Genomic DNA, 25,674 nt, shown 5'->3' on the forward strand with positions numbered 1-25,674 from the left:
TGTTATCATTATAACATTTAAACATTGTTGGTCAACAGAGTAGTAATTATTATACTGCATATTTTTCAAAACAGTTTCAAATGAATTCGTTTTTGCAGCCTGGAAAATAAAGATTTACTGTATTGAGGTGATGTTGTATGTTGCTGCCTGTGATACTATTCACCTGTTCTGTTCTGCATTATGAAAAAAGCACAGCAGAATCTATTGATTTCAAAGAGAACAAAAGAAAACGTACTGGCTCAATACATCATTAAAACACAATTAAGATGCCGGCTTACGCAAAGCAAAAACAGGACGATCTAGTTAAATCAATGTTCAAATCGGAATTAAATTACAGTTCAGTCGTTTCCACACTGTCAAATCTATAAAAGTGGAACATCACATGAAAAGTCCCTTCACATTACATTTGTTTAAAACCATGTTATGTAAAGCCCCCCCCTCCCCCCCTACAGTGAGAGCGTTTCCTCACTATCATCTTGGCAGGCTGCCAGCTGTGGACAATGCACACACTAACAGATTGGAGCCAGATTTGACCCTCATCATACTGTCACACACACTGACAAATCTCAGCCAGAACAAAAAAGCTAACGCTATGAATTCGTCGAGAGGTTTTTTCTTTGATGACATCTGATCTTAAATATTTGGTGTGACCAACAGCAGCGATTACAGTGAGAAGAGGAAATCTCAGAGCAAATACTTGGAGCGATTATCAAGTCATGTGCCTTCTTTCTCATGATTAGAAACTAGCACGGGTGGTTCAAATTCCCCAAACTCTTTTGTGTTTCCATTTTTGTTTCTGTGGAAATGAAACTGGGTAGCATTCAAACCCAGCAATTATCTTTTTTTTCTTCATGTTTATAACCGAAATTTAACTTATATGGGACAACAGTAAAAGATAAGTGTATATATATATAGTGGAAACCGATCAAAAAGGGAAAAGAACATTCCTATACAAAATGCAGTTTAAATAATTCACTTATAGTAATCAAGTAGTCCACTTACAGTGTTCATTTTGCGTCTTTTCATACATGACAACATATGGAAAAACATTTTAAAACTATGTTAAACTAACGTTAATTGAATTTTTGTTTTGTTTTTTTACTTTACTCTCGTGGACTGTGCTTTTCCAGCTGGATACCTGTGCTGCGTGCACACTGATATTGTGACGCGTAAAGGAAAGTCATTTTCGTCTGATTAAAAACAAATGCGCTACAGGGAAAGCACCTGTGGTTTGAAGCTGCCCTCGTCAAGTAAACTGATAATGCCTGGTCCCTCGGGGTGTCACGATTTCGATTCTAAATCAGGAATCAATCGAAAGTAGCTTCCTATCTCGACCATCGAAATCAAAAGCAGGATCGACGATTATTTATTTCTCTCTCCGCCCTCGCCTTCATGCATACAAGGAAAAAATACAGCTGAACTCAAGAGATGCAACAGCCACCTCACTCATAGTTAAAACTATAAACCGGCACAAAAATCACGATTACCAATGTCAGCCAGCATGTTCTGAACAGACTCATTACATTACAAACACTAACAAATGTACATTTTGCATTTTAGAACACAAAATAGCAAACTACTCAGTCCACAGCAGTCGGGATGATGCAGGCATGATGGGAAACATAGGCCGTCCCTGACGCTAGGGGCACTTCCTGCATGCCTATGGCATTTCACACTCCATGAATTAGCTTACTCATCCTTACTCATCATAGCTCTTCTACTCTTACTTGGTTTAACGTTAAGTCACTGCATCTCCCGACAAGAACAACACCACAGTTGAATTTGAGCCTACATGCACGTTTTGTTTCCAACTCAACATTGTTGAAACGGAGCAGCTGATATTGGTAGCGAGAGCAACAAGCTAGCGAGCTGACGAGTGCCATCTCTCCGCTCTGTATCCAAAAGCTTCCACCATCGGTGACACCCATGGGTGACACACAGCGATTTAGAGGAGAGAGGAGAGAAGCAAGCGCGACAGTAAATGACTCACACAGATACTGATATTGAAGAGATGCAGCTTTTTATACTGTAGACTGTTTAATTATATGTGTTATAGTCACACTTTCTAAATAAAAAGGGAGTTCTCTTATTGAAGAATTTGAAAGGCAGAAGAATTGGCAGCAAGCCAGTAAATAGCAAAGCTCCCCGTTTCATTACTTTGTATTCATGTAATAAATATAAATGTCAATTAGATTATAATCTGCATTAGAAATAATGCACAACAACACAAATGTGGTTATATTAATCATCCGTTTTATAGTGATCAAATTGAGCCAGGCAGACGTGATCACTATAAGCGGTTTCCACTGTCTACCTATGAACTGCATAATGAAAAAGGGAAATGTCCGCTCGCTGTAGGAACATTTTCTTTGCAGAGATAATCATCTTTAAGCACATTCAAAAAGATATTAACCTTGGCCATGACCTGATCAAAATCAAAGTACTTTGGAGAGGTTGGGTTTTCTAAAGTGAATTGTTCTTTCGTAAGCCACCATTATACTCCTCTCCTGCCTGTAATTACGGATTCACCCATCACAGAGGTCACACTTCTTATTACGTGGCTGCCGAACATCTGTTGTTCTGTGGCTCCACTGCCAAAGAGGAATCACGTGGAAATAAATAATCTGTCTATTTGTACAGTCTTAAAAGTTAAATACATCCACAATGGCCACCACTGCACCAATTAAGAGAACTAACTGGCTACCGGCCTAACTGTGATTAAATCAGTTACACAATGGCTCCTTTTTTGCTTCTCATTAACTGTATGATTCCACTTGAGCGGCTGGAAGCTGCAGTCTATATCTGGACGTTATTCATCTGACGAGATGTAATGTCTTAACACATGTTCCATAACCACTAGAAGGAAACACTGTGACATTTTGAATTATGGGAAGTTATGTTTCTTCACTGAAAATTACATTACATTATTTCACAAGTTATCTTGCAGCTACTTGAGTTTTCATTGCGGAATGCTAACAATGTTGACAAGCACATGATCGGTTAACTAAGAAGGCAAAAGAAAAAGCTCAGTCATTGTGTACTAAATATCTATTTAAACTGCGAATCTTCCGTTTGATCTAAAAGTGATAAAGTAATTTCATCTACCAGCTGCATGTATTTAAAGTAACAAATGACTTAATTTTCCATCAGTGACTTGGCCCACTTCACTACACATTAGTCTCAATTTCAAGCTGGAAATACTCCCAGTGACACACTTCGCTTGAGCAGTGATATGCATCTAAACCGAACCAACAGCAACACATGCTAAGGAGCTTTTTGTTACCTGGCAGTGACTTGGCCCACTTGACTGCAGAGATGACCTGCTGTCCCCCCAGCCTGTTGAGAGTGCTCATGAGCCGCGAGGAGGTGTCGGGCAGCGTGCTGTCGTAGCCCGAGTAGATGACCTCTGGCTCGATGGCCTTGAGCACAGACAGCATGGTGGGCACGAGTTGGGGCATGGGCCTGGGGATGACTGGAACAGGCATGATGCTTGGTTTCAGCTTGTTCTGCTTCTTGTTTTTCCTCGCTGGGGGACAGGACGGGGGCGGGGCAGAGGAGGAGAAAGGAGACAATTAGTGAGCACTGAGTCATTATTTTACTTTATATTAAAGACATACTCCTGCTTTCAACATCTTATATGTATTATTTCTGATTTACAACCATCTAAGCGACAGAGACCTCACAGTAGAATAAGTTAAAAATCAAAGCAGCAAACTGTTTGTTAAAGATTAATTGATGACACACTTAGATTATGGTCGCCACGAGACTGAAATTGATGGAGAGTCATGTGTTTTCTCCAGAGAGGCATGTACTGATAATAAAGTACAGACTGCCTACAGAACAAGGAGAAACAGCCAGATGTTCAACATAGCGGGCTACCAGAAAGTATACCCCAACCCTAGCATCATTAGGGCTGCAACCAATTCTTATTTTTCTCATTATTAATTAATCTGTTTTGTCTTTTCTCCGTTAATTGATTACAGTTTTTCTCAATTGTTTACACACAAATACTGGTACTTGACACACAATGACCACAACATGTAACTCATGCACCAACCCCCTGAACCAATTCTGCTAAACTACAAGCACAATTCCTGCTTTACACTCAAATTGCAGTTCTAAAACACACTTTTTTCAAAACACTACACACAATTCTCTGCATTTGGCACAATTTTCATGAAGAAAATCTCGTTTTCACAAGGAACACACTGTCATTCAAAATTCTAAAGTCAATTGCCCTACTATGCACACTGACTCATCACATGGGCAAACACCTGTCACACAGTGTTACAATTAGCAATCATGGAAAGTGTATGACCGAAATCCACAAACGCGTATACCCCTTCTCCAAGCTGTGGAAGACGCATGTGGAGATATAGCAGTTGATGCTTTTCATGGCTGGATTCGACATGCTAAGCGATATTTCCCCCGCTGCTTGGCCAGGGAAAACATTGCTTGTGATGTGGATGAGGTGCTGTGGCCAGACCGAAACAGAAGAGAGGATGCAGCATAGTTTTTTTTACTGTAACTGTATACAGTAAATTCTTCTGTTGTTTTGTATGTAGACCACTGTATGTGCAACTTTGTGTTGGTTGGGATGTACACTGTGTACATTGTTTTTGTGGGGAAAATAAAATATATTTGTTACCGTGTATTTGTGTGTTCTGAGTATAAAAACAATATTCTAAAATATTTTACAACACACTTATGTATGTACTGTCTGTAGTAAGTGTAACACTGAACAAAAAAAAGGCCTAAGTCATTATGATGAATGGAGAAGAAGTGTTTTCCATTCATCATAGTGTTTTACATTGAGCACATCAGTGTTCAACTGGTTCTTATAAATGTCTATTCATATGATGGTTTGTGTGTGTCATTTGAAAACAAAATACCATTTTGAGAAGAAATAACATTGTTTTGAATGTAAAGTTTCATTTTGCAGGAGAATTGAGGGGTTTTGCCCATTGTGTGTGTGTTTTTTGATTTGTGTGTAGAGTTCTGAGACTATGAGGCATGCTTTCAGAAAATGTGTGTAAACAATCGAGAAAAACTGTAATCATTTGGTCCATAAAATGTCAGAAAATAGTGAAAAAAAAGCATCACAATTCCCCAGAGCGCAAGATTACATCTTCAAATCACAGGTGTAGGTGATAAATAATATGTTGACTGAACCTTTTGTACTTATTATCTTTATCAACTTTAAAAGGCAACCAAATAGACCATATAACCTTATAAAGTACGGTCTAGACCTGCACTATATGAAAAGCATCTCGAGATAACTTCTGTTATGATTTGACGCTATGTAAAAATAAGTTGAAATGAATGAATCAACAGAATCTACATCAGTCAGTGAAAGAACAAAAGATAAAATTCATGTCACTTTCATTGGTACACAGTCTCTTATTCCGACTGCACACTGACAATCTATACTAATATGCCAGTGGTGCAAGTGTCAAAGAGAGACCTCCTGCTGGTACCATTTTGCAAAGTTGCCTGGCAACTTTGGTAAACTATTTTCATTATAAAAAAAATAAGTAATATTTCAAACACTTATGTATTACATTGAAGACTAAACAAACACTATCCCAAAAGGCAAACAGGTCACAACAGGCTATACAACTGAAAAGCATCTCTTCTGCTGTGAAATTGAAAACACTAAATAAAATAGAATAATAAAAAATACAACTTGTACACTATAAACCAATGTAGCTTTTATACTGCATACAAATCCAGATTAAAAAACGTTTCATGTGTTTATAATTAAGCTACTATGTTTTTACAATGTTTTTATTCTATTCTATGTACTTTGTATTTTCTTTTATATGTCTTATCTTTTAATTATATTACTCTGTTTAATTACTAATTTATGTAGGCCTACTTTGTGCTATATTTTAATCACATTTTATATATGGATGTTCCTTTTTTTTCTTATTATGTAATGTTATTATGCTTTCCAGTTTTGTTTTGCGTCATTAAATCCGTAAACTGCATATATTGCGCACACTAGTGTTCAACATAAGGAAATGCATCTCTTTACGGATATGAATGAACGAACTTCCGGCTTACTCACATACATACAGAGCTATAGAAATCTCTTTCCGGTCTGTGTGATACCGTCGGATGTGCGTTAGCATAGTCAGCATGTTGGCTGTGTTTACATTCACGTACCTATAATATACATATACTATAGTATACGGAAAACGCCGACACACCATCCTCATCCTGCAGGCGAGTCTTCCAGCTCCGCGGTTATATTTTTCGCTCGCCATAGTGTGACAGACTGGCATGCTGCTTATCAGCTTATTGTGCTGTAACGTCGACACCTGTTGTTAGTAGTGTACGGCTAAAAGGTTCCGGGCGGAACTCGTGATTGTGAACTTGGATCCGCCCATAACATTTTTTTTTTTTTAATTTGCGGTAAAAAATAAATAAACGGATTATGACGGAGCAAGAGAGTCTCCCTGGAAAATCAGGAAGATTGGGAAGTATGACATATGTAATGTCCTGTTTTGTCTGTAACAAAACAGAGAAAAGCAGCAAATCCTTACATTGGAGAAACTATCATTGCAGTTGCTATTCATTTTCTGTCGATCAACTTATTCATTAATCAACCAATCCTTTATCCGGCTATAAACATCAGTAAAAATAAAGAAATAAACAGCTTAATACCACCCCACATGAAATAAAAAAAAGTCTATTGCCTGTGTGAACAAGGCACCATTGTGTCACATGTGTGGATATGAAGGCAGCCAGATGTGTGACACATTCAAGCAAACCTTCAACAGCTCATGTACCAACCAAGGCTGCCGCACACAATTGACACACTTTAATTTTTTTTTTCTCCAGACTTATTCTGACAATGTTACACCTCACCTTGGCACAGCATTTGCAAACAACTATGTTGTTTTTAATCACATTTAATAATGAAATGTATGTATTTGAAATGTATTGCATCCATTTATTCTCAGTTGACATTAAACTAAACTATGCATTGTTCCACTTTGTTACAGATTTGTTTTTGAGTGGCACAGCTGCTCTTTGGAGTTTCAGGTAATTTGTAAATTGTACATTTTTATTATTTTATTCTAACGTTTTTATCTATTCTTTTGTTATTATACAGTTTGTCTTGCACCAACAATGCCAAAGAAAATTCCTAGTGTATACCTCTTACACCTGGCAATAAACACCATTCTGATTCTGATTCTGAAAGGTCAATCCTCCCAATATGGGGCCATGCATGTTTTTTTTTCATGCATTTTCCAAATACATGCTTACTTATAAGTACATACATACTTACAGAATGAGCCTATTCTAGAAGCATATGTACAGGGCATGCATCTTACAATGCATTCACAAATACATTACGATATTAAAGGGGGACAAAAGCACTTCCTGACACGATCACCTCACTTCAACCTCTCTTAATTGCAAAGAAACAAGATAAGACACAGAAAATATCAACAATAAAATGAACTGGTTTTTACGAGTATAAAGCGTTGTGCACTTACTGTGAACCCTATAAATTCTACCAAACCAGCAAAGGTCAGGAGAATGCAACACGCTGGTTTTTGCCCAGTAATAAGCCATAAAGTCTTCACTTTAAAACCGTTCCATTTCTCAGAGGAGCATTTCTTTTTTTTTCTCGCCCAGTTTCTCTTGAGTGCAACAACAGCAGTGGCAAATTGCTGTGTTTTTGCACACATCATGTAGAGCGGGGGTCTCCAACCTTTTTTCCTCTGAGAGCTAATTTGACAAAATGAAAGTGGCAGAGAGCCACTCATGTTTTATATTATTAGTAACAGCAAGTCTATATCGTAGACTATCTGGGCATCGTTTTGACATTTTCTCCCACTAAATGTGCAAAGCATGTCCGGGGTTGAGAGGGTACCATGAAAAAACATGTTTTTTCCTACTCTCTACCTTTTTTAATTTCCTCTCCTGGCGTTTCTATGGCAACTAAGAGCCTTTCTGGTGGGAGTCTGTCTGCTTATGCGCTGAGTGACGTCCATCAAATCCCTCTGCCGGTCTTTCTGTCTCTGCCTATATGAAACTACTTTCACCTCCGTCTGACACTGCACTGTTTACATGTAATCTCGCTCAACACTGACAGCAATTTCATGCCCCAAGGAAGCGTCAAGCTGAAATAACCCAACGGCCACGTTCAACGCACTTAGCAGTTGTTGTTGATGTCCATCTTCTTAAACCTCAACTTCCTTAATTGTTGTTCTGTCCTAAACATGTAATCCTGGAAGCAGAATCAGGTGAAAGATCACCACCAGGTGATCCAAGGCTGTGGACTGTGGATTATGCATTAATGTACGTGTGTGAGGAGGTGGCGCCGTCATACTGCCTCGCCTGCATACAACACACGTGTACAGAACAGCAATGGTGCACACACAGGTGAGTGACTAACACCAGCCAATCCACACTGCAGCTTTTCTAACTTTTGTTTAGAGCAAAATGTTCATAAAACGTATATAAAAGTCAAAATTGTTGCTATATCATTGTGAAATATCTGTGCTCACAATAAAGACTTTCCTCAAGAAGCTGATTTTCCACCAGACTATACTTTCTATATATTTTATTTTAACTCTCAAATCCACAGACCTCCAAACCAACCACAAATTAAAAAAGGGTTTCCACAGTCCACAGAGGTGATCTGTTTTCATCTTTGTCTTTTCAGTAGAAACATGGCAGACTCTGTGAAGATGAACCGCTCCCTATGTAGATATGAAGGGGTCATTCTAAGCTAAAGAAAACACAATGAGTCTTAGTTTCAGGTGATCATACACTAATAAAAAACTAATAGATCCTCCAAAATCCTCCACATTGGAACTTTAAAGTAATCAGTATTGTAGTTATTCTTAGTACGTATATTATAACTAAGTACAATTCAGTTTACTTTACAGGTGTTGAGCTACTGACATAATTATAAACATTGCTAAGTTTCATTATCACACTTAATGTATTTCTCATGAGAATTTTCTCATACAGTCATTTAGGCAGGAGTTGTGGTGACATGACACATTCAAACTAAAGTGAGTAGCCCATTTTCCATAAAGTTGGTGGATGGTGGTTTAAGTAGAAACCAGACCATACTGGAGGCCATAGTGGAAAGAGTGGGTGGCAGTGTTACAAGGGCAATGACATGATACTCAATGAAGGGGAATTTCAACAAGCTACTTAATACTTAAGGACACAGCAAAAATAAAAATAATTTAAATATTTTTGATGACTGCATTTTGGGGGTGTATAAATACATTTGCCATATCAAATGTGTCTCTGTTCCTGGGGGCTTGAGTGAACCCCACCCATCATATAAAACCACACTTGACAGTTAGCTTTGTGGGTGACTGTAGGTAGCAAAGCAATATCATAGTAGGAGGTGTGAATTTAGATGTCATTTGGAAAAAACTGTGCTTAAAGGGGACATATCGTGAGAAACTCAATTTTTCAGTGTTCAGTGCACATACATTTGGGTATCTGGAGTGCTTACCAACCCACAAACTGTGACATCGGACAACCCAGTGTGTTTTTTGTGGGGCTGCCTAGATCAGAAAATGATTCAACAAGCCATTCAGATTTAACTCCCCTTCCTATGTCACATGCAGGCTCATTCGAATATATCGCCCACAGCTTGAGAACCATATTTTTCTCGCAAGCCAATCAGAGCAGACTGGGCTCTTTCGGGTGGGGGGGGCTTAAAGAGACAGGCGCTAAAAACGGAGCATTTCAGACAGAGGATGAATACAGGAACATTCAGAGAGAAAAATAATGTTTGTTTTTTTAACATTAAAGCATGTAAACATGTTCTAATAGAAAGCCAAGATACAAGTATGAACCTGGACATGACCATGATATGGCCCCTTTAAGGTCTAACGTTTCATTTCTCCCTCATTTTCCGCCTCCTGCTGTAACAAAGTAGGTGAGGAAGGTGTGGGTGGAGGCTAACAGTCCTCCACAGCTCCACATTGCCCTGTATATGCTAAGCCACACCCAATTTTTGAGCAATCCAATCACATCTGCAGGATTTGATCAAATCCCTGTTGTAACTATACCCTATCCACATAATCTCACATTATGAAAGCCAAATCCACTCAAACTGTTTTAATGAAGCCCAGCCTGATTTAAAGATGTGTCCCACTGTTTACCTTCCAAGTTCATCCCGGCTTTAAGACATTTCCTGAAGCGGCAGGCTGGACAGTTCTTCCTCCGGATCTTATCAATGATGCAGTCATTTCTCCCGGCACACAGGTAGTTGTGCTGGCCTACAAAGAGGAGAGGGAGATGAAGAGGGGGGCGGGGGGGGGGAAGGGAGACACATTAGCTTAGGAGGTTTGAGAAGGATTAGACTGAGCAGTATGTATTATGACCACAATAACCACCTGCTGAGATCATAATAAGCCTATCAAACCTGTGGCATTCAACTGGTGTTGACAGCTTCACTTCACTCAAGTCTGCACTTGAAACACATGGCACAATCCATGATTGTGTACAGAGCTCTTTCCCAACAATCAGACACGTTCCACATTCATATTGTGGTCCGTGTACTACAGTCTAAATGGTCCACATTTGTTTGCAGACCATGGACGCTTTCCCCTTCTCATAATAATGTATGCTGATTAGGATGCAGGAATATAAACCGGAGATGAAACTGTGAGATAAGATCAATTTAATTTGAAAAAGAAGCAGCAATAGATATTTGACCAGAGGGAAGAAATTGTGTGGACTCTATCAAACGTTTTTAGAAGAGATGTTTATCAGAGGTATGCAAGCAACACTATTGATGGGACACAGACTCGAATATGACTTTAATAGTTTGGGATGTTTGAAGGATGAAAGCTGGCGATGCTCTCCATTTCTGTTGTTGGAAACAAATGTGACCGAAACCAACAATGCGTGACTCAGTACTTTCCAACTTCCTTTCCCCGTCTGTGGTTCTCAGCCCCGAAGCCCATTTGTTACTAATTAACTCGTAAATCTTTAAAACAGGTCACAAATATATGATTTCATTCTTAAAAAAGGCTTAGTAATTCTCTAAAATAGCTGAGCACTGTAGTTGTTAGCAAACGTTACTCAAACAAGGAGTAAAAAAGTGTATTTTTTGAGGACTATTTACACGTTACAATACAGCAACGAGACAATAAACAAAAAGTAGATTTACCACCTGGTGGTTGTATGCCTCCGCCAACCAGTCAAGTTGCCGTTTACATCCATGTCTGGCCAAAATGTCATCACTTCATCATTTTATCCTATTACACATCTGTGTGAAATTGTCATAATTAGCATACGAATTCTTGAGTTATAGCACAAAAGGTGTTTTGTGAGGTCACAGTGACCTTTGACAACCAAAATCGAATCATTTCATCCTTGAGTCCAAATGGACATTTGTGCCAAATTTGAAAAAATTCGCTCAAGGCGTTTCTGAAGTATTGCTGTCACGAGAATGGGATGGACATGATGTCACAGTGACCTTTGACCACCAAAATCGAATCAGTTCATCCTTGAGTCCAAGTGGACGTTTGTGCCAAATTTGAAGAAATTCCTTCCAGGAGTTCCTGAGATATCGCTTTCACAAGAATCGACCAGACGGATGAACAACCCGAAAACACAATGCCTCCAGCCACGGCTGTCGCTGGCAAGGAGGAATAAAAAAACCTACGACTACTATAAACTAAAGTGCAGCTGTGATTAAGGTTCAAGACTATGAGTAGTTCCTTCACGGCAGACGGGATCAAAGTTATCCGCAGAAGCCTGCAATTGATTCTGCTGTTATTTGTTTGTTTGTGCCATTTCTGAGCAACGCACTTGTGCTTTTTATCCGTTTCATCTCTGTACTGGCATCAGATCAAACTTTTAAATTTGCCTCCTGACGAGTTTGTTGGACCAAAAGACATCCATAGTATTTGTAATAAAGGGAAAGCATGAGGACATGTTTTTTTTTTTTGTTGTTTTTTATCAATACTGCCTTTTAAATACACACAATATCACAGTGTGCACTATTTTTAATTTAATGTGTGATGTGATGTTACCAGTTCAGCAGCATTGGCCCACAGTGCAACAGTGTCCTGCTTTTATCACATGCAGTGCTTGTGTGTGTCACATGAATCTTATCTTTCCAGCATCAACACATTCTTTTGAGTACAGTCTGAGACATAACCAATCTAATAGAGACAATTAATAAGGGGATGTCCCATAACATCATGCCAAGCATGCCATGGTCATCTTTCTAAGTTTCACTACGACAGTCGTTCTATGAAATCCAACTGCCATAATTAACTTGAATCTTCTCTGATGTGCTAGATGAGTCACTAACCATACAAAGAACTTCACATCTGCTACTGACATCATCAACGCTGTGGGAAACAGACAGTGGGCAGCGATTAAGAGAGATCTCTACTTGCACTGCAAACTCAATCAAAGCTGCCTCTTGCGTCAAACCATCCGCTTGTTGCGGCTTTTATTAAATTATTATTTTCAAGTAGTGCATTCCTAAAGACCTGTCTTAGATCCTGGTTCGACGCCGGGTGCACTGAAGACGTTATGCAAGTCGCAAAGGGGCAGAGAAAAAAGATGAGATGCAACCATAAAAATATAAAACTACAGTCGGCAGGAATGCAGACTGTTTTTTTCTCTTCTAGTCACTCATTGGTTACCAAATTGACAGGTGATCTGCGTAAAATCTGAATAAATTAAGTAATTTGCTAAAAAATCAATAAAAAAAAATCAATAATACTGCATATTGCACTGTTGAGCTAATTATCATCACTGCAGGGGAAATTCCTTCACTCCAACAGCCCTACATCTAACCTAGAATTGAACTATTTTCAACTTTTTCAGCACAGCCATATCGCAGCACTCCCCCATGAGTCGCATTTGTCCACGGATAACTGTTGAATTCACAAGCACCTCTTATTAAAGAGTATATGCCCCTTCTGGATGATTGGATGACTAAATTATAGTGTACTCCCCCCCATCACCAATTACTGTAGATATGGAGAAGTAAGGTGGAAGGCCGGCTCATTAGTCACTTCTAGTATAATAGCATTACTCATTACAGAGCAGATCCATCACACTAGGAAGAGTGGCAGAAACAGAGGATGCAATTAATAACCGCATGGAAACCCTGTAATGTGCAGTCTTTTCATATCGGATGAAACTTGGCTCTATATGCTGAGCTTATGCAGGAATCATCATACTGGAAAATACAATAAATATTTCACTTGTTCTGCCTCTACCACTCTCCAGCAACCCTTCATTTATTGTACACACACTGAGAAGTTTCTGCATGACCGCAATAAAACATCATTGGCTGAAACAAGACCTTACACAAAATGCCCTTTGGGACCATAAACATTGTTACTGATCTTTGAAATATCATGTGTTTGATGCATCTTTTTTGATCTAAAGGGCATTCGATATTACTGCTGGCGCCATATAGCCTGCTAATACAATGTCAAAATAATATGACACAGTGTGTAACTGGTTTCCCTGTATCATTACATCGTAGAGGCGCACGGGCGTGTCAGCAGAGCACTGTGCTACATATTAAAAATGATATTCCTAATGAAAAAAATAAGAACAGCCATTGTATTCAGCAAATCCTTGGACCTCCCTTTAATGATATCAAACCAGTTTTGAACACTGTGTTCAGCTATGTGTCTACAAATGAGTTCCATAAACCGGTCTTGTGATCCTCAGCTATTGTATGACCCAGCAGTGCAATAATCGAACCAAAAAATCACAAGTTTCCTGGCCGTGTAGTCGAGAATCACAGCCAATCTTAACAGCTGGATATCATTAGCGATAATTCTGTCAATGAAAACTCGGATGAAACATATTTGCTGACCGACTTCAATCTTTTCCATGATGAAAACGAGATGAAACTTAATAAAAGAAATAGTGATAGACCGATTAATGCCATTTTTAGATAATATGCATCGCCTGCGCTCACGAGACCGATTAAAAAGAAATGTCTGCAGACACATCTGCCAGCAGCCTTCTCAGTGTGGCTGCTGTGGAACAAAGTTAGCCAACACCTGGGAAGGCCACTAAACTAACATTGTTTATTTATGCAAGTCTACAAATTTTCATTCTGTCTCAGAAACAAGTAGATGTTGCTATCTGCTGAAAAATGCTGTTAAGTGCACTAAAACTCTATTTGTTTTTTTATTCATATGTTTTCGTTTGATTTTTATTTAGTTCATACATTTTTTTTGTGTTTAAAATAAGTGCACTGCATATTTACTTAAGCAAACAGAGACAATGCAAACAATAAACAGCATTAAATAAACGTTAATTCAATGAATAAAGAATTGGTTACAGCTGGATGTCAGACATCTGTAACACTGGCCTGTGTAGTTAGCGTTGTAACAGTGAGCTCATTTTCAATTTCCTTTATTGTGCAGTGCTTTACATTATTTTGTCCTCCTCCTGTTTGCTCACAAGCGAGTGAATACTGAGCTTAATACAGCAGACTAAATGCATGTACTATGAGCACCAGCAAACACTGAATCTGGGACATCAAGCAAATGATTAGCTCAGCTTAATGATGCTTCAGGACAGCAGCGCCCTGTGTTGGTGGTGGCTAAATACATTCTGTAATAATCAAGACGGAGCAAACAGGTGTCTGTTTATGTACTGCACTTTAACATAGTTGTGTAAAACTAAAGTAAGACTAAAGTATAACAAAGTTGTTAGGTACTTACTGTCCACGTCATATTTATACTAATTATGTTTATATTCATATTAGTGGCAAAGTCAGTGTTTCTTATCAAAATCCCAGAACTAATCACCTTTGAAATTTACAAATAATCATATTTCACATGGATTGGAAATTAATCTGCAGGCTTGTTGGTGTGATGACAAGATAGCACCCTGCATGGAGGCTGCCAGTTGCAGCCATCACTGATATCACAGGAAGTCATTGCAAACAATGGCGTAAACAGCCATCTGTGGTGTCAAAAGTGCCAGCTGAATCACACTGATATCCTCGCTCCCTTATCCTGCCCCGATCTGCTAACAAAGTCCTGGCAGCACCCGACAGCACTGGCTGGTGGAAGCCTCTGGCTGGGTCTGTAGCCAACACCAGCATGTCGGGCTGCAGCTAATGAGTGTTTGTTCAGTGGGTCAGTGGTTAGCACTGCCGACGCATAGCAAGGAGGTGCAGAGTCAGAACATGACCAGGTCCTTTCAATTCAGCAATAAGTAATAGTTAAGTAATCTGTAAATGAAGTTATATCCACTAAATGTCCTCAGTAATTAACTAATCAATTAAATTACAATCTGATAGCATGTGAAAATCACTTATATTTTGAATTCTCAAAAAATCAACCCATTAAAATCATAAAAAAAATTCTATCATTGCAAACTATTTAAGCACATTTCCCTAACTACATTTTTCTACCATGCAGCAATCGCAGAAACATAACTGCTTTGCAATTTAATACATTTATTTCTGTCTAAGAGCTACCATAAAAACAGTTTCCACACCTTTGTTAAGTCTAGAAGAGGAACTAACTTGTGTTATGTCTCTGATACACCCACATGTAACCCAAACATAATGTTAGATGACATGGAGGAAAAACACTGGAGAGGATTGTGGAACACTGAGCTGTGGAAACCACAGTGGACAGATACATTTGAATTTAAAAATAGTAAATTAGTTCAGATATTCAAATTTTCACGATTTTATGTAATTTTTTTTCTTTGGAAAAACCTTAGAAATAAACAAAAATTAGTCCTGTTAAGAGTTACTAGTGAGTGCGCATTTAAAAAAAGTCAAATATGCAGAGACAGGGGACATGATTAAATTGATTATAATTACCTACCGGCAAACCTAATATTTATGTTCTTATACTCAAGCGTGCTCCCTTATTTATCTAAGATATCTCTGTTATTTAAGAGGGTTGAAAGGTTGTGTGTATTTTTCCTTATTCGAGTGGGATATTTATTGATGTATTTTATGTCGCAGAAACCAAACGCGAAAATCTTTTAAGCTTGTGTTAACCACAGACCGTATTTCAGGCATCGAAATAAAAAATCCATTCAACAAACCCATTGACTTCCAGACAAGGAAGTGCTAAACTCATTTTAAGACTCATTTCCTAGCTTTAATGATCTAATATGAAACTAAATTTTCCCGCTTTTAGTTGCGTGAAAGTTGCACTGTGTAAAGCCAGTGAACCACCATCACCTGGCGATTGAGACCGACAATGAAATGAAGGAGCAACGCTGTTCCTGTAAAGCCGGGTAGATCTCTCACTGTTACGATCAGGCAAAAGTAGCATGTTTATACATTCAGTATACCTTCAGTAGCTAGTGTAACGCTAGTTTATGATGTGCTGTACTGCTGTTAGCTCCGTAGTTTTTTAACATAGAAACATAACATTTAAGAATCATATATTTCTTTTCAACTAGGGATGTCACAACATTTAGTAGTCGATACCAATACCAGTGAAATTGCACGATTCTCGATACCAATTCGATACCATGGTAAAAAACAAAGCTAAAACAATAAATCCCAAATATACTTCAACATACACTCCTTTCTTACCGTTTGCATAATGTTTTTTGTTAGGAAGTTAAACAGGTCATTATTCCCTCTCTATTATTTATTTTATATTACTGTGAAAACATGTCCTTCAAACAACTGGAATTTATTCTTTTTTTCTCGCCAAAAACTACATTTTACAAGATTACTTTTGAACACATTGTGATAACGTTCAAATTTACCTTCGCCCAATGCTCATGTTTAATGAATAGAGCCTATGAACGCATCATAATATAAATCAATGGTACATCCCGATAGTTGTCGGACCCTGGCCAATGCTACGCTATGATTGGCCAGCCTGCGTTCGAGGGGCGGGACTAAGCGAAGGGTCAATTGGTATTTGCAGTCAAACTAAATTGATATCAGTTGACAATCAATCCAGCGGGATGATTTTTTAAGAGCAGAAACCTGAACGTGGCCTTAATACAGTTAACAGTAGAAACAGTGAAACACACACAGAGTAAATAAAACACATGAACAGCACAAAGGAAAAAAAAAAACAACAACAACAGAAAAGTTGCGGTGATTTTTGACATCAGATCTCAGGAGGTTAATGTGGGTCAAGTGCAAAAGAATAGGCCTAATTAGAGACAGGTTGTAATTACAATTACTGGATCTACCAACTGTGAGGATGATGAGGTGGAGCATTCCAAGCAGAAATTGAAGAGCACAAAATCACTCACAGGCCATTTACGCTGACTTGAATTACCAAATCAGAACATTTGCATGCATTAACATATAGCTGGCAGAAGAGGCTATGCATGTGTCTAGGCAGATTGGTCATATTTCAGTGCGGAGGGAATACAGGGACATGGGCAAATCAAAGGTGATAGTAGTTACCATAATCATCATCATCATCATTATTATTAATTTATATATTATTAAAAGTGCATTTATTTACCATCTGTGTTTTGTCGTGCTCTCCATCCTTCAGCATAGAGACAACGACCAGAGAATGGAGAGGGGGGAGAAAAACAAAAACAGATATAACTTTCTCAATCGTACTGTAGGCAGCTCTTTTCAAAATAAAACGTACAGTTGGTGCGCTTGGCATTTACACCAGCGCCACATCATGAAAAGCTGATAACAGTCAACAATCATACAACTCAACAAATTATCCGTAGCAGCTCAAATAAAGTCTTCATATCTAGAATTTTTAAGAAATCATCTCTATTATTGTTTTTACACATATTTAAGGAACAGTAGCCTCAAATAAATGTTTGATTGTATGCAGGAGGCTAAAAATGTCTTCAAAGATTCCATCACCAACCACCAGCCATGTTTTAGTCCTGAACTATTATTAAAGGGATAGTTCGGGGTGTTTTGAAGTGAGGTTGTATGAGGCACTTATCCACAGTAGGCGTATTAGTTGCAGTAGATTACGGTCGGTGTGCCCCTAGCATTGAGAAACAGACAGGAGCACTGACACTAGAGCAAAGCAATGTACTGCTGTGGACGGGGACGGCAGGAAAACTTATTTTAGACACCTTAAAGAAAGGCCCACCTAAAAAAAATCTATATCCGTTTAAGTGTACGCTATTTTTAAAATATTTTCCGATGGGGAACTGAACTGAAAATAAAACGTATCTATACTGTTTTTGTCATCTGAGCCTGCTGGCTTTGAAGAGAGCATAGATGGCTGTCTGGCGGCAAGATAAAGCGGTAGAATATTCTAAATAAAGCGCAAAACTTAAACAGATATAGATGTTTTTAAGACGAGCCTCTCTTTTAGGTGGCTGAAATAAGTTTTTCTGCCGTCCCCGTCCACAGCAGTACATTGCTTTGCTCCGGTGTCGGTACTCCTATCTGCTTCTCCAAGCTGGGGGCGTGCCGACCCTTCATCTATTTTAAGTAATACACCTACTGTGGATAAGTACTTCATACAAACCCCACTTCAAAACACCCAAACTATCCCTTTAAGCGTTAGTAACAGGTATAGAGGAAAACTGACAGATAAAGATAGTGAACGTAGGCACAGAATGAAAGAAAAGGAGTTAGTGTGGCTGATTTATGTGCATTTAGTACCAGTGTTGGGTCAATAATAAACAGAGAGTGGTATATTTATTGTTCACCTAGGCGTTACCTGTCCATTGTTGATGAATGCAATACTCAATTGACAGTAACACACTCCTCAGAAAGCCCTTTCAAACTAATTTCATATATGTAGAAAACAGCTTTCGAAAAGACAGGAAGTGGAGAAGAAACAGAAGCAGCGAGAAGCAGAGTGAGATGGAATGCATTGCAGAAATACATTAACATAAATTACTCTCTTGTTTGTCAGATGCATTCCTGCTCCTCCCATCTCAAGACTTTGTCAAGGCAATTACATTCAAGACAAGGGTCCTGATGCACAAACTGTCTGAGACAAGAACCGAATACCGTATTAGAAGATATCAAAGGTTCATGAAGCAAAGCAGAAGAATGGCAGTCTTACAAGCTCATTATAAAAAGTCCTCTCTGCGGCAATGCGATGTTAATCGGAAGGGTATCATGGAAGTAATATTTTCCTCTTTTTTGTTTTCAATTAGAATAACTTGTAAGTCATCCCTGCTTTGATACAGGACATACAGGAGAGGCAAGAGAAGAGGAGGCGGTGACATGCAAAGTCAGGACGACGACTCAAACCCACAAAAAGGCATGAAAATTACGTGGGTCTACGAAAAGTCAACAACTACCACCCTACTATTCCACTCTGACCCGGGATTATTTAATATTCTGCTGCCTAAGAGAAGAGAAACAGCAGAGATGTTTCACTGTTGTGCAACAGTATATGTAACTCGATGACAAAATGCACGAAGGTAATGGATGCTAACCGTTGCTATTAGGTGCACATGTACGAGGTTGTGGCCGCATAATATAGAATACGCCAACATGAATATGCAAATCTAATTATAGCCTGGTGTAGATGTTTCCACAACTCATCGCTTCAATTGATGAATTCATTTGAATTGAATTCAGCGATTCAAAATGAAAAAGGTTTAAATGAAAACACTTTTCTTTTTTTTTTTTTATTTTACAAATCTAACTTTAGTTTTTCTGCGTTCACACGTGTCTTGTCTGAGTGACTGAGTGACTGAGTGAGTGGATGCAGGTAAGAAGGTGTGCGAGACCAACCTTCGACGGCCCTCTTGAAGAACACCTTGCAGCTGCCGCAGGTTACGACCCCGTAGTGGCATCCCGAGGCCTCGTCTGAACACACCAAGCAGATCTTATGCGTCGACCCGCCGGCCTTGGATTGGCCCGGCACTGCAGAACTGCCGGTCTCTCCTGTTCTGGGTGACGAGCTGAAATGCACACACAGAGAGAGAGAGAGAGAGAGAGAGAGAGAAATATTTAAAGACGAGCGAGCAGCAAAGATGTTTGTGATAAATCCAAGGCAGGCTGCTGAAGGGCTGGTTTATGGGTATAGACGGCCTCAATGGTATGTTGTACTGTTGCTAGGAGACCATGAAAACCCTGCGGACAAACCCCGGTCAACTGAGGGAAATATGTGAACTGAAAACATAAACGTTTCGATTGTGCTGCTGTTTCTCTAACGGATGTCATTCAACATTCAAGGCCTTGTCCTTTCGGTGATGTTGAATGTTACGCGGTTATCGCGTTAACAACCCTGATTGTTACACACCTGCTTTATATGTTTCTTCAAGGACAGCTGTGAGTCAATAACAATTCCCAGATATTTTTAAAATGTGAAACAGTCTGAACTGGAACTAATTCTTCTCTGAAATACAGCACAAATGATGCAACCCAAAGATGTTCAGAGTGACTTTGAGCAGCATTCATTTCAGTATAACTGACTGGGAGGTTGTCTTCCCGTGCAGCTTTCCCGACTTAAATGTGATATAGTTGATGATTCGTTAATTTTGATGAGCTCGCCGATCGTTTTCTCATTAATGCTTGATGTGTAAGCAAGTAAGTCAAAACCAATGAGGCCTATCATTGGCGACAGCTCCTCTGTGCAGTAACTAAGCTCTAAATCTCACTCCAAGCCTCCAATTGTGTTACGATGCACATTAAAGCCTTGTTTAAATCTCTTGAGAAACTTGCCTACACACACACACACACGCGCGAGCACACAGTTGTAATTATCCTCGACTGTCTATAATTAGACGTAAAGTAACTGAGACACATGAACTGCAGTGTGAAGTTCAACTAGGCAGCAACATCAATTTGCCTGGTGTATTGCAGGCAAAGTGCCAGCATGTGCATTGACAGTATATGTCAGGTTTAAGCGGAGTGTTGTGGCCAAACTCCAAACTGGTGTCAGACTGACACTGCTGTGTAATTCACGACAGGAATTTAACGGCATTAGAAGGGCTTAAAACGTTTCTCCCTTGTTTGTTTTGGCAGCAAACTCCTTGGAATGTACAGTATAGGAGCATCACGTAACCGAGTCGGCTTGCTAAGCTTGATAATGACTTTGCATTCAGGCCTATACTGTAGATATATCTGCTGACGCCGTATCATAATGCTCCGAGCGTTGTTAATACCTATTTTTCTGTCCAGTACTTTCAAGCCACAGAGAAAGTATATAAATGGAGCTTGTTATTGTCCGTCTCAGAGGCCAGGAGGAGTCATCCCCGTCTATCTCCCAAAAACAAGCAAGACCTAAGTTCACAGCGGCCAGAGCCTCGTGGTCAGGGGAAAGACGACACTTGCTTATGTAAACTGGACTGCAACCAAGGGGGAGTAGAGGTGGTGCACTTGGAAGACGTCCAGCTAAGAAGTTTAGCCATAGCTTAACACTGAACTAGCCAACATCAATCCCAAGACGGTTCAAAATAGTGGCGGGATTCAGAAAGCAATGCCAGCTTAACTTCTGGCAGTCATCTGTCACACTGTTTTGCAGATGGCTTAAAGGGTAACTTCTGTATTTTTCAACCTGGACCCTATTTTCCCATGTTTTTGTGTCTAAGTGACTAACGGGGTATTAACAGTATTGAGGAAGTACGCTGCAGCCGGCAGTCGCTTAACAGGCTGCAATGTAATCGCTCGGGGCAATTCTGCAGCGTCAATGTACGTCTTGTTTTCTTGTTTTTGCCACTGACAGGCTATAAGTGTCCGACAAACATTATGGAAAGAACCCTACAGCCGTGACATTGAAAATCTTTTTGATAACACTAAACTACGCTTTCTGTACTCCCAACACAACAAACTCTGACAACACCAGCGTCCCGTAGTGGCACTCCTCTTTCCAACTCTCACTCACGTTTTCACCGTTGTCTTCCAGCAACAAGTCACATGACACAATTAACAAAAAGACCGGATCAAGACAAACGTTTTATTTCTCTGTAGAGTCCTTCATAATAATGTTGTCAGACACTTATAAGAACAATCAGAGCCTATCAGTGGCAAAAGCAAGCACATTTATTGGACGTATATTTACAGTGTTGCATTGCCCAAAGTGATTACATTACAGCTTGTTTAGTGGCTGACAGCTGCAGCGTTCTCCCTCAATACTGGACCAATTTCAAAAAGTGTTGTCGCCATTAGACACAAAAACATGGAAAAATAGGGTCCAGGTTGAAAAATACCAAAGTGACCCTTTAAACAGAGTGGGAAGACAGAGCAGGGAGCTTGTTCATAGTCTGGAAGAGCGAGCGTGACCCTCACAGTGATGGTGATTATCAGTATGTGCATTTTCGGAGATGCTAAAAACACATCAAGTCCAAAAAAAAACTACAAAAAAACCTTACAGCATGGTACTGCTGCAATAACAGTAAAAAGGAGGATTAGCTTTATGAACTCACAATAGAGCTTGCAGGCTGCATTAGTTACACCTAAAGGACTGTGTACGGCTCAATCTGAAACTTATCAAACCCACAACTTTTTTAGTTGCTGATAGCGGGACAGTAATCAGCCTCAACACAACTCTGACGTACATTTGACACCAACATCCTATATAAAAATCGAAATGTGTACACAACAGTCATTTCACCTTGTTGTCAAGTTGATCCTGTACATAGATTATAATAACGTTTTCCATAATAATGATTTCCCACAGTGATCACATTGCGTGACACTGAAATGAACTAATTCCGCTCACCCTTACCCTGACCTACACTGCAACACTGGCACTCTGCAAATTTTGGCAGATGCTTTCTAATATGTGCTGGTCTTAACTTTGGATCGTCAGTCTGGCAGTAGTAGGGTATTTATAGACACCGCCCCGTTTGAACCTCCGTTATGAGGAGTAGGGTGACCTGCTATATGCTCATCTTTCTGGCGCTCTTATTACTTGTCAACTTAAAGCCGCTATACGGCTGGATTTGGGTGAAGATGCTGTGAACACTAATTATGGGGCAGCGCCTGACCTGGGATGGCTCTCTTGGGATTGCTCAGCCACCGGAAAAAAAAGAAAGAAAGACTGCCAGTGAGGCGGGAGATCACATGACACCAGCCAAGTGAAGCGCCTGTAGGGATTTACACAGTATGCTTTTTATTTTTCAGATCATTTGACGCCACTAATTTCTTTAACGCATTAACGCAATCGATATTTTTCGGCAGGTGTAGCGGGTTCAGTTTTAAAGCTAGAGTGAAGATATACTGGTATCATATGAAACTAGAAAACCTTCATTGGTATATGTCATGTTAGCGTGTTGGGGGAGGAACAATAACACTCCAAACTTGCGCAAAATTTTGGGGAGGAAAAACTATTATGACCATTTTTTAAAGGGGTCCCTTGACCTCTGACCTCAAGATATGTGAATGAAAATGAGTTCTATGGGTACCCATGAGTCTCCCCTTTACAGACATGCCCACTTTATGATAATCACATGCAGTTTTAGGGCAAGTCATAGTCAAGTCAGCACACTGACAGCTGTTGTTGCTTGTCTGGCTTGAGATTGCCATGTTATGATTTGAGCATATTTTTATGCTAAATGCAGTACCTGTGATGGTTTCTGGTCAATAATTGTCATTGTTTTGTGTTGTTAATTGATTGACAATAATAAATATATACATACATTTGCATAAAGCAGCATATTTGTCCACTCCCATGTTGATAAGGGTGTTAAATACTTGACAAATCTCCCTTTAAGGTACATTTTGAACAGATACAAATATGTGATGAATCATGATTAATCATGGGTAATCATGCGATAAATCACGATTAAATAATTTATTTTACAGCCCTAATTTTAAAGTGAATTGGAGAGCTAAAAATGGTGCATGTTACACAATTCTATTCTATTCACGCATGACCTAAAAAATACTGGTATTGTAAAATGACCACAGGGTGGTGTTTGAATTAAACATTTATAACCCCCCTACTCCTGCTCACATGCTCCTCCCATCGCTGAGCCAACAAGTGTGGCTCTGAGCCATGCAGCGGAGACTCAAGCCTCATTAGGAATGCCTCCATACTGGACCAGAGTGCAATAAACATGTGCACTACTCACTCTCACACACACACACACAGCAATAATGACTTGTGTGTGCTGATAAACAAGAGCACATCACAAAAAAATGCACACAGAGATTAACACACAAAGACATATGCAGAAAACGGAAGCGCAACGATCCAACAAACACACCCACACGCACACAATCACCAATACTTTCATAACAAGTACAAAAAAGCAGATTGCAGTTCAATGCCCTTTTATGCTCTTTCTCCGCTCACGCTGCTTTTAGCACGTGGGTGTGTGTGTGTGTGTGTGTGTCATTACACAGAATTGGTTATACCAGTCAAGTCTTAAAAATGACAAACTTCACAAATATTTCAGCAGACTGGACAGAGTTTACGCTCTGAGGCATGCAACCAATCACTTCCCTCGTTATTTGACTTCTATACCATCTACAAACACTTCTTCCTGTGTGCACACATGCTAACAATATGTGTCAATACCGAGAGAGGCTGTGCAGAAATATTGGAGGGCCAATAAGACTCCAGAACAAAAACAAGAAATTAAAGAGGACCTATTATGCTTTTTCCCTTTCCTTTAGTGTGTTATATAGTTATTTTGTGCATGTAAAATTTCTGCAAAGTTACAAAGCCCAAAGTCCACGCCAAAGGAAAGTTACTCTCCCCCACAGAAACACTGCTCCTAAACGGCCTCAAACTGCCTTGCTTGAAGTCCCACCTTTTCTTCCGTAACGTGGTGATGTCACCAAGTAATACATTTGCATAATACCTGCCTAGCGGTTGGTTTGGCAAGCCCTCAAAACAAAGCTAGTTAGAGTGGAGCTGGAGCAGAGTTCGAAGAGTTTGGTTCAGTTGACCAATCACAACAGAGTGGGCTAGCTGACCAATCAGAGCAGACTGGGCTTTTTTTGGGGGGGGGTTTCAGACAGAAGGTGAAAAGAGGTGCTGCAGCACGGCCGGTATGAGAAAAATAAAGTGTTTTTTGTACGTTAAAGCATGTAAACATGTTCTAGTAGAAACCCAAAATACAAGTATGCACCTGAAAATAAACATAATAGATCCTCTTTAATTCCTGCTGCAACAGACAGGATTTTGTTATGAACGCCCAGCCCTCTCTGCAAATAGTTTATTAATGGATGTATAGAGTTTACAATGTACAACTAGAAATCAGTTTTGACATCTCTCCCCCAACGACTCAGTTCAGAGTCAAACAGTGGCTCCAGTGTACATTTTATTCCACTACTGATGAGTGTAATTCAATAACCAGAATGTTGATTTTTAATTAATCACATCAACATGCATGAACTGTTAATTTAATTTACATCAGAATAGAATCAAACCAGAGCAGCTAGACAAGTTATAAATGTGTTATACATTTTTAACATTGCATGATGAGGAGGCAGTGGAAAAGCACTAATGAGAGTCAACAAAGGGCCTGTAGCAACTGTGGAGGGAGACTGTCTGAACTGGGCTGACCTGCTGTGCCACTGGGGAATCGTATACCAGTGACTACAGTGGGAACCGATGAGAGGATTGTTTTTTCCATTAAGATCAAAGCTTTTATAGACCGGCAGCAGAAAGTATGAGATGGGCAGTGGGCGACTGATGTTGGATATGAGAACATTAACAGCGCTGAGGCTTGACACAACTGTGGAAACTGACTGACTTGGCCAAACGCATTATAGTAGACATTTGGGGAAACTAATGTAAGCATTAGGGGAAGTTTCTAACTTGCTTTTTATTAATATTTCTCATA

The 25,674-nt window shown here is 39.5% G+C and overlaps 1 protein-coding gene across 2 annotated transcripts in view; it reads right to left on the bottom strand.

Moving 5' to 3' along the window:
• LOC141753058 (glucocorticoid receptor-like) overlaps window positions 1–25,674 on the bottom strand; it is an 85,197-nt gene that overhangs the window by 13,498 nt on the left and 46,025 nt on the right. Inside the window, exons 3-6 of one of the 2 annotated variants that reach the window (XM_074611375.1) lie at window positions 19,667–19,836; window positions 17,454–17,480; window positions 10,152–10,268; window positions 3,284–3,526 (exon numbers count right to left, since the gene is read on the bottom strand). In XM_074611375.1, coding sequence (XP_074467476.1) covers window positions 3,284–3,526; window positions 10,152–10,268; window positions 17,454–17,480; window positions 19,667–19,836 — 557 coding nt within the window. The remainder of the gene's footprint in view (window positions 1–3,283; window positions 3,527–10,151; window positions 10,269–17,453; window positions 17,481–19,666; window positions 19,837–25,674) is intronic. The other variant, XM_074611376.1, reaches the window with a different exon arrangement.

The sequence above is a fragment of the Sebastes fasciatus genome, chromosome 16 (assembly GCF_043250625.1).
Source record: "Sebastes fasciatus isolate fSebFas1 chromosome 16, fSebFas1.pri, whole genome shotgun sequence".
NCBI lineage: Eukaryota > Metazoa > Chordata > Actinopteri > Perciformes > Sebastidae > Sebastes > Sebastes fasciatus.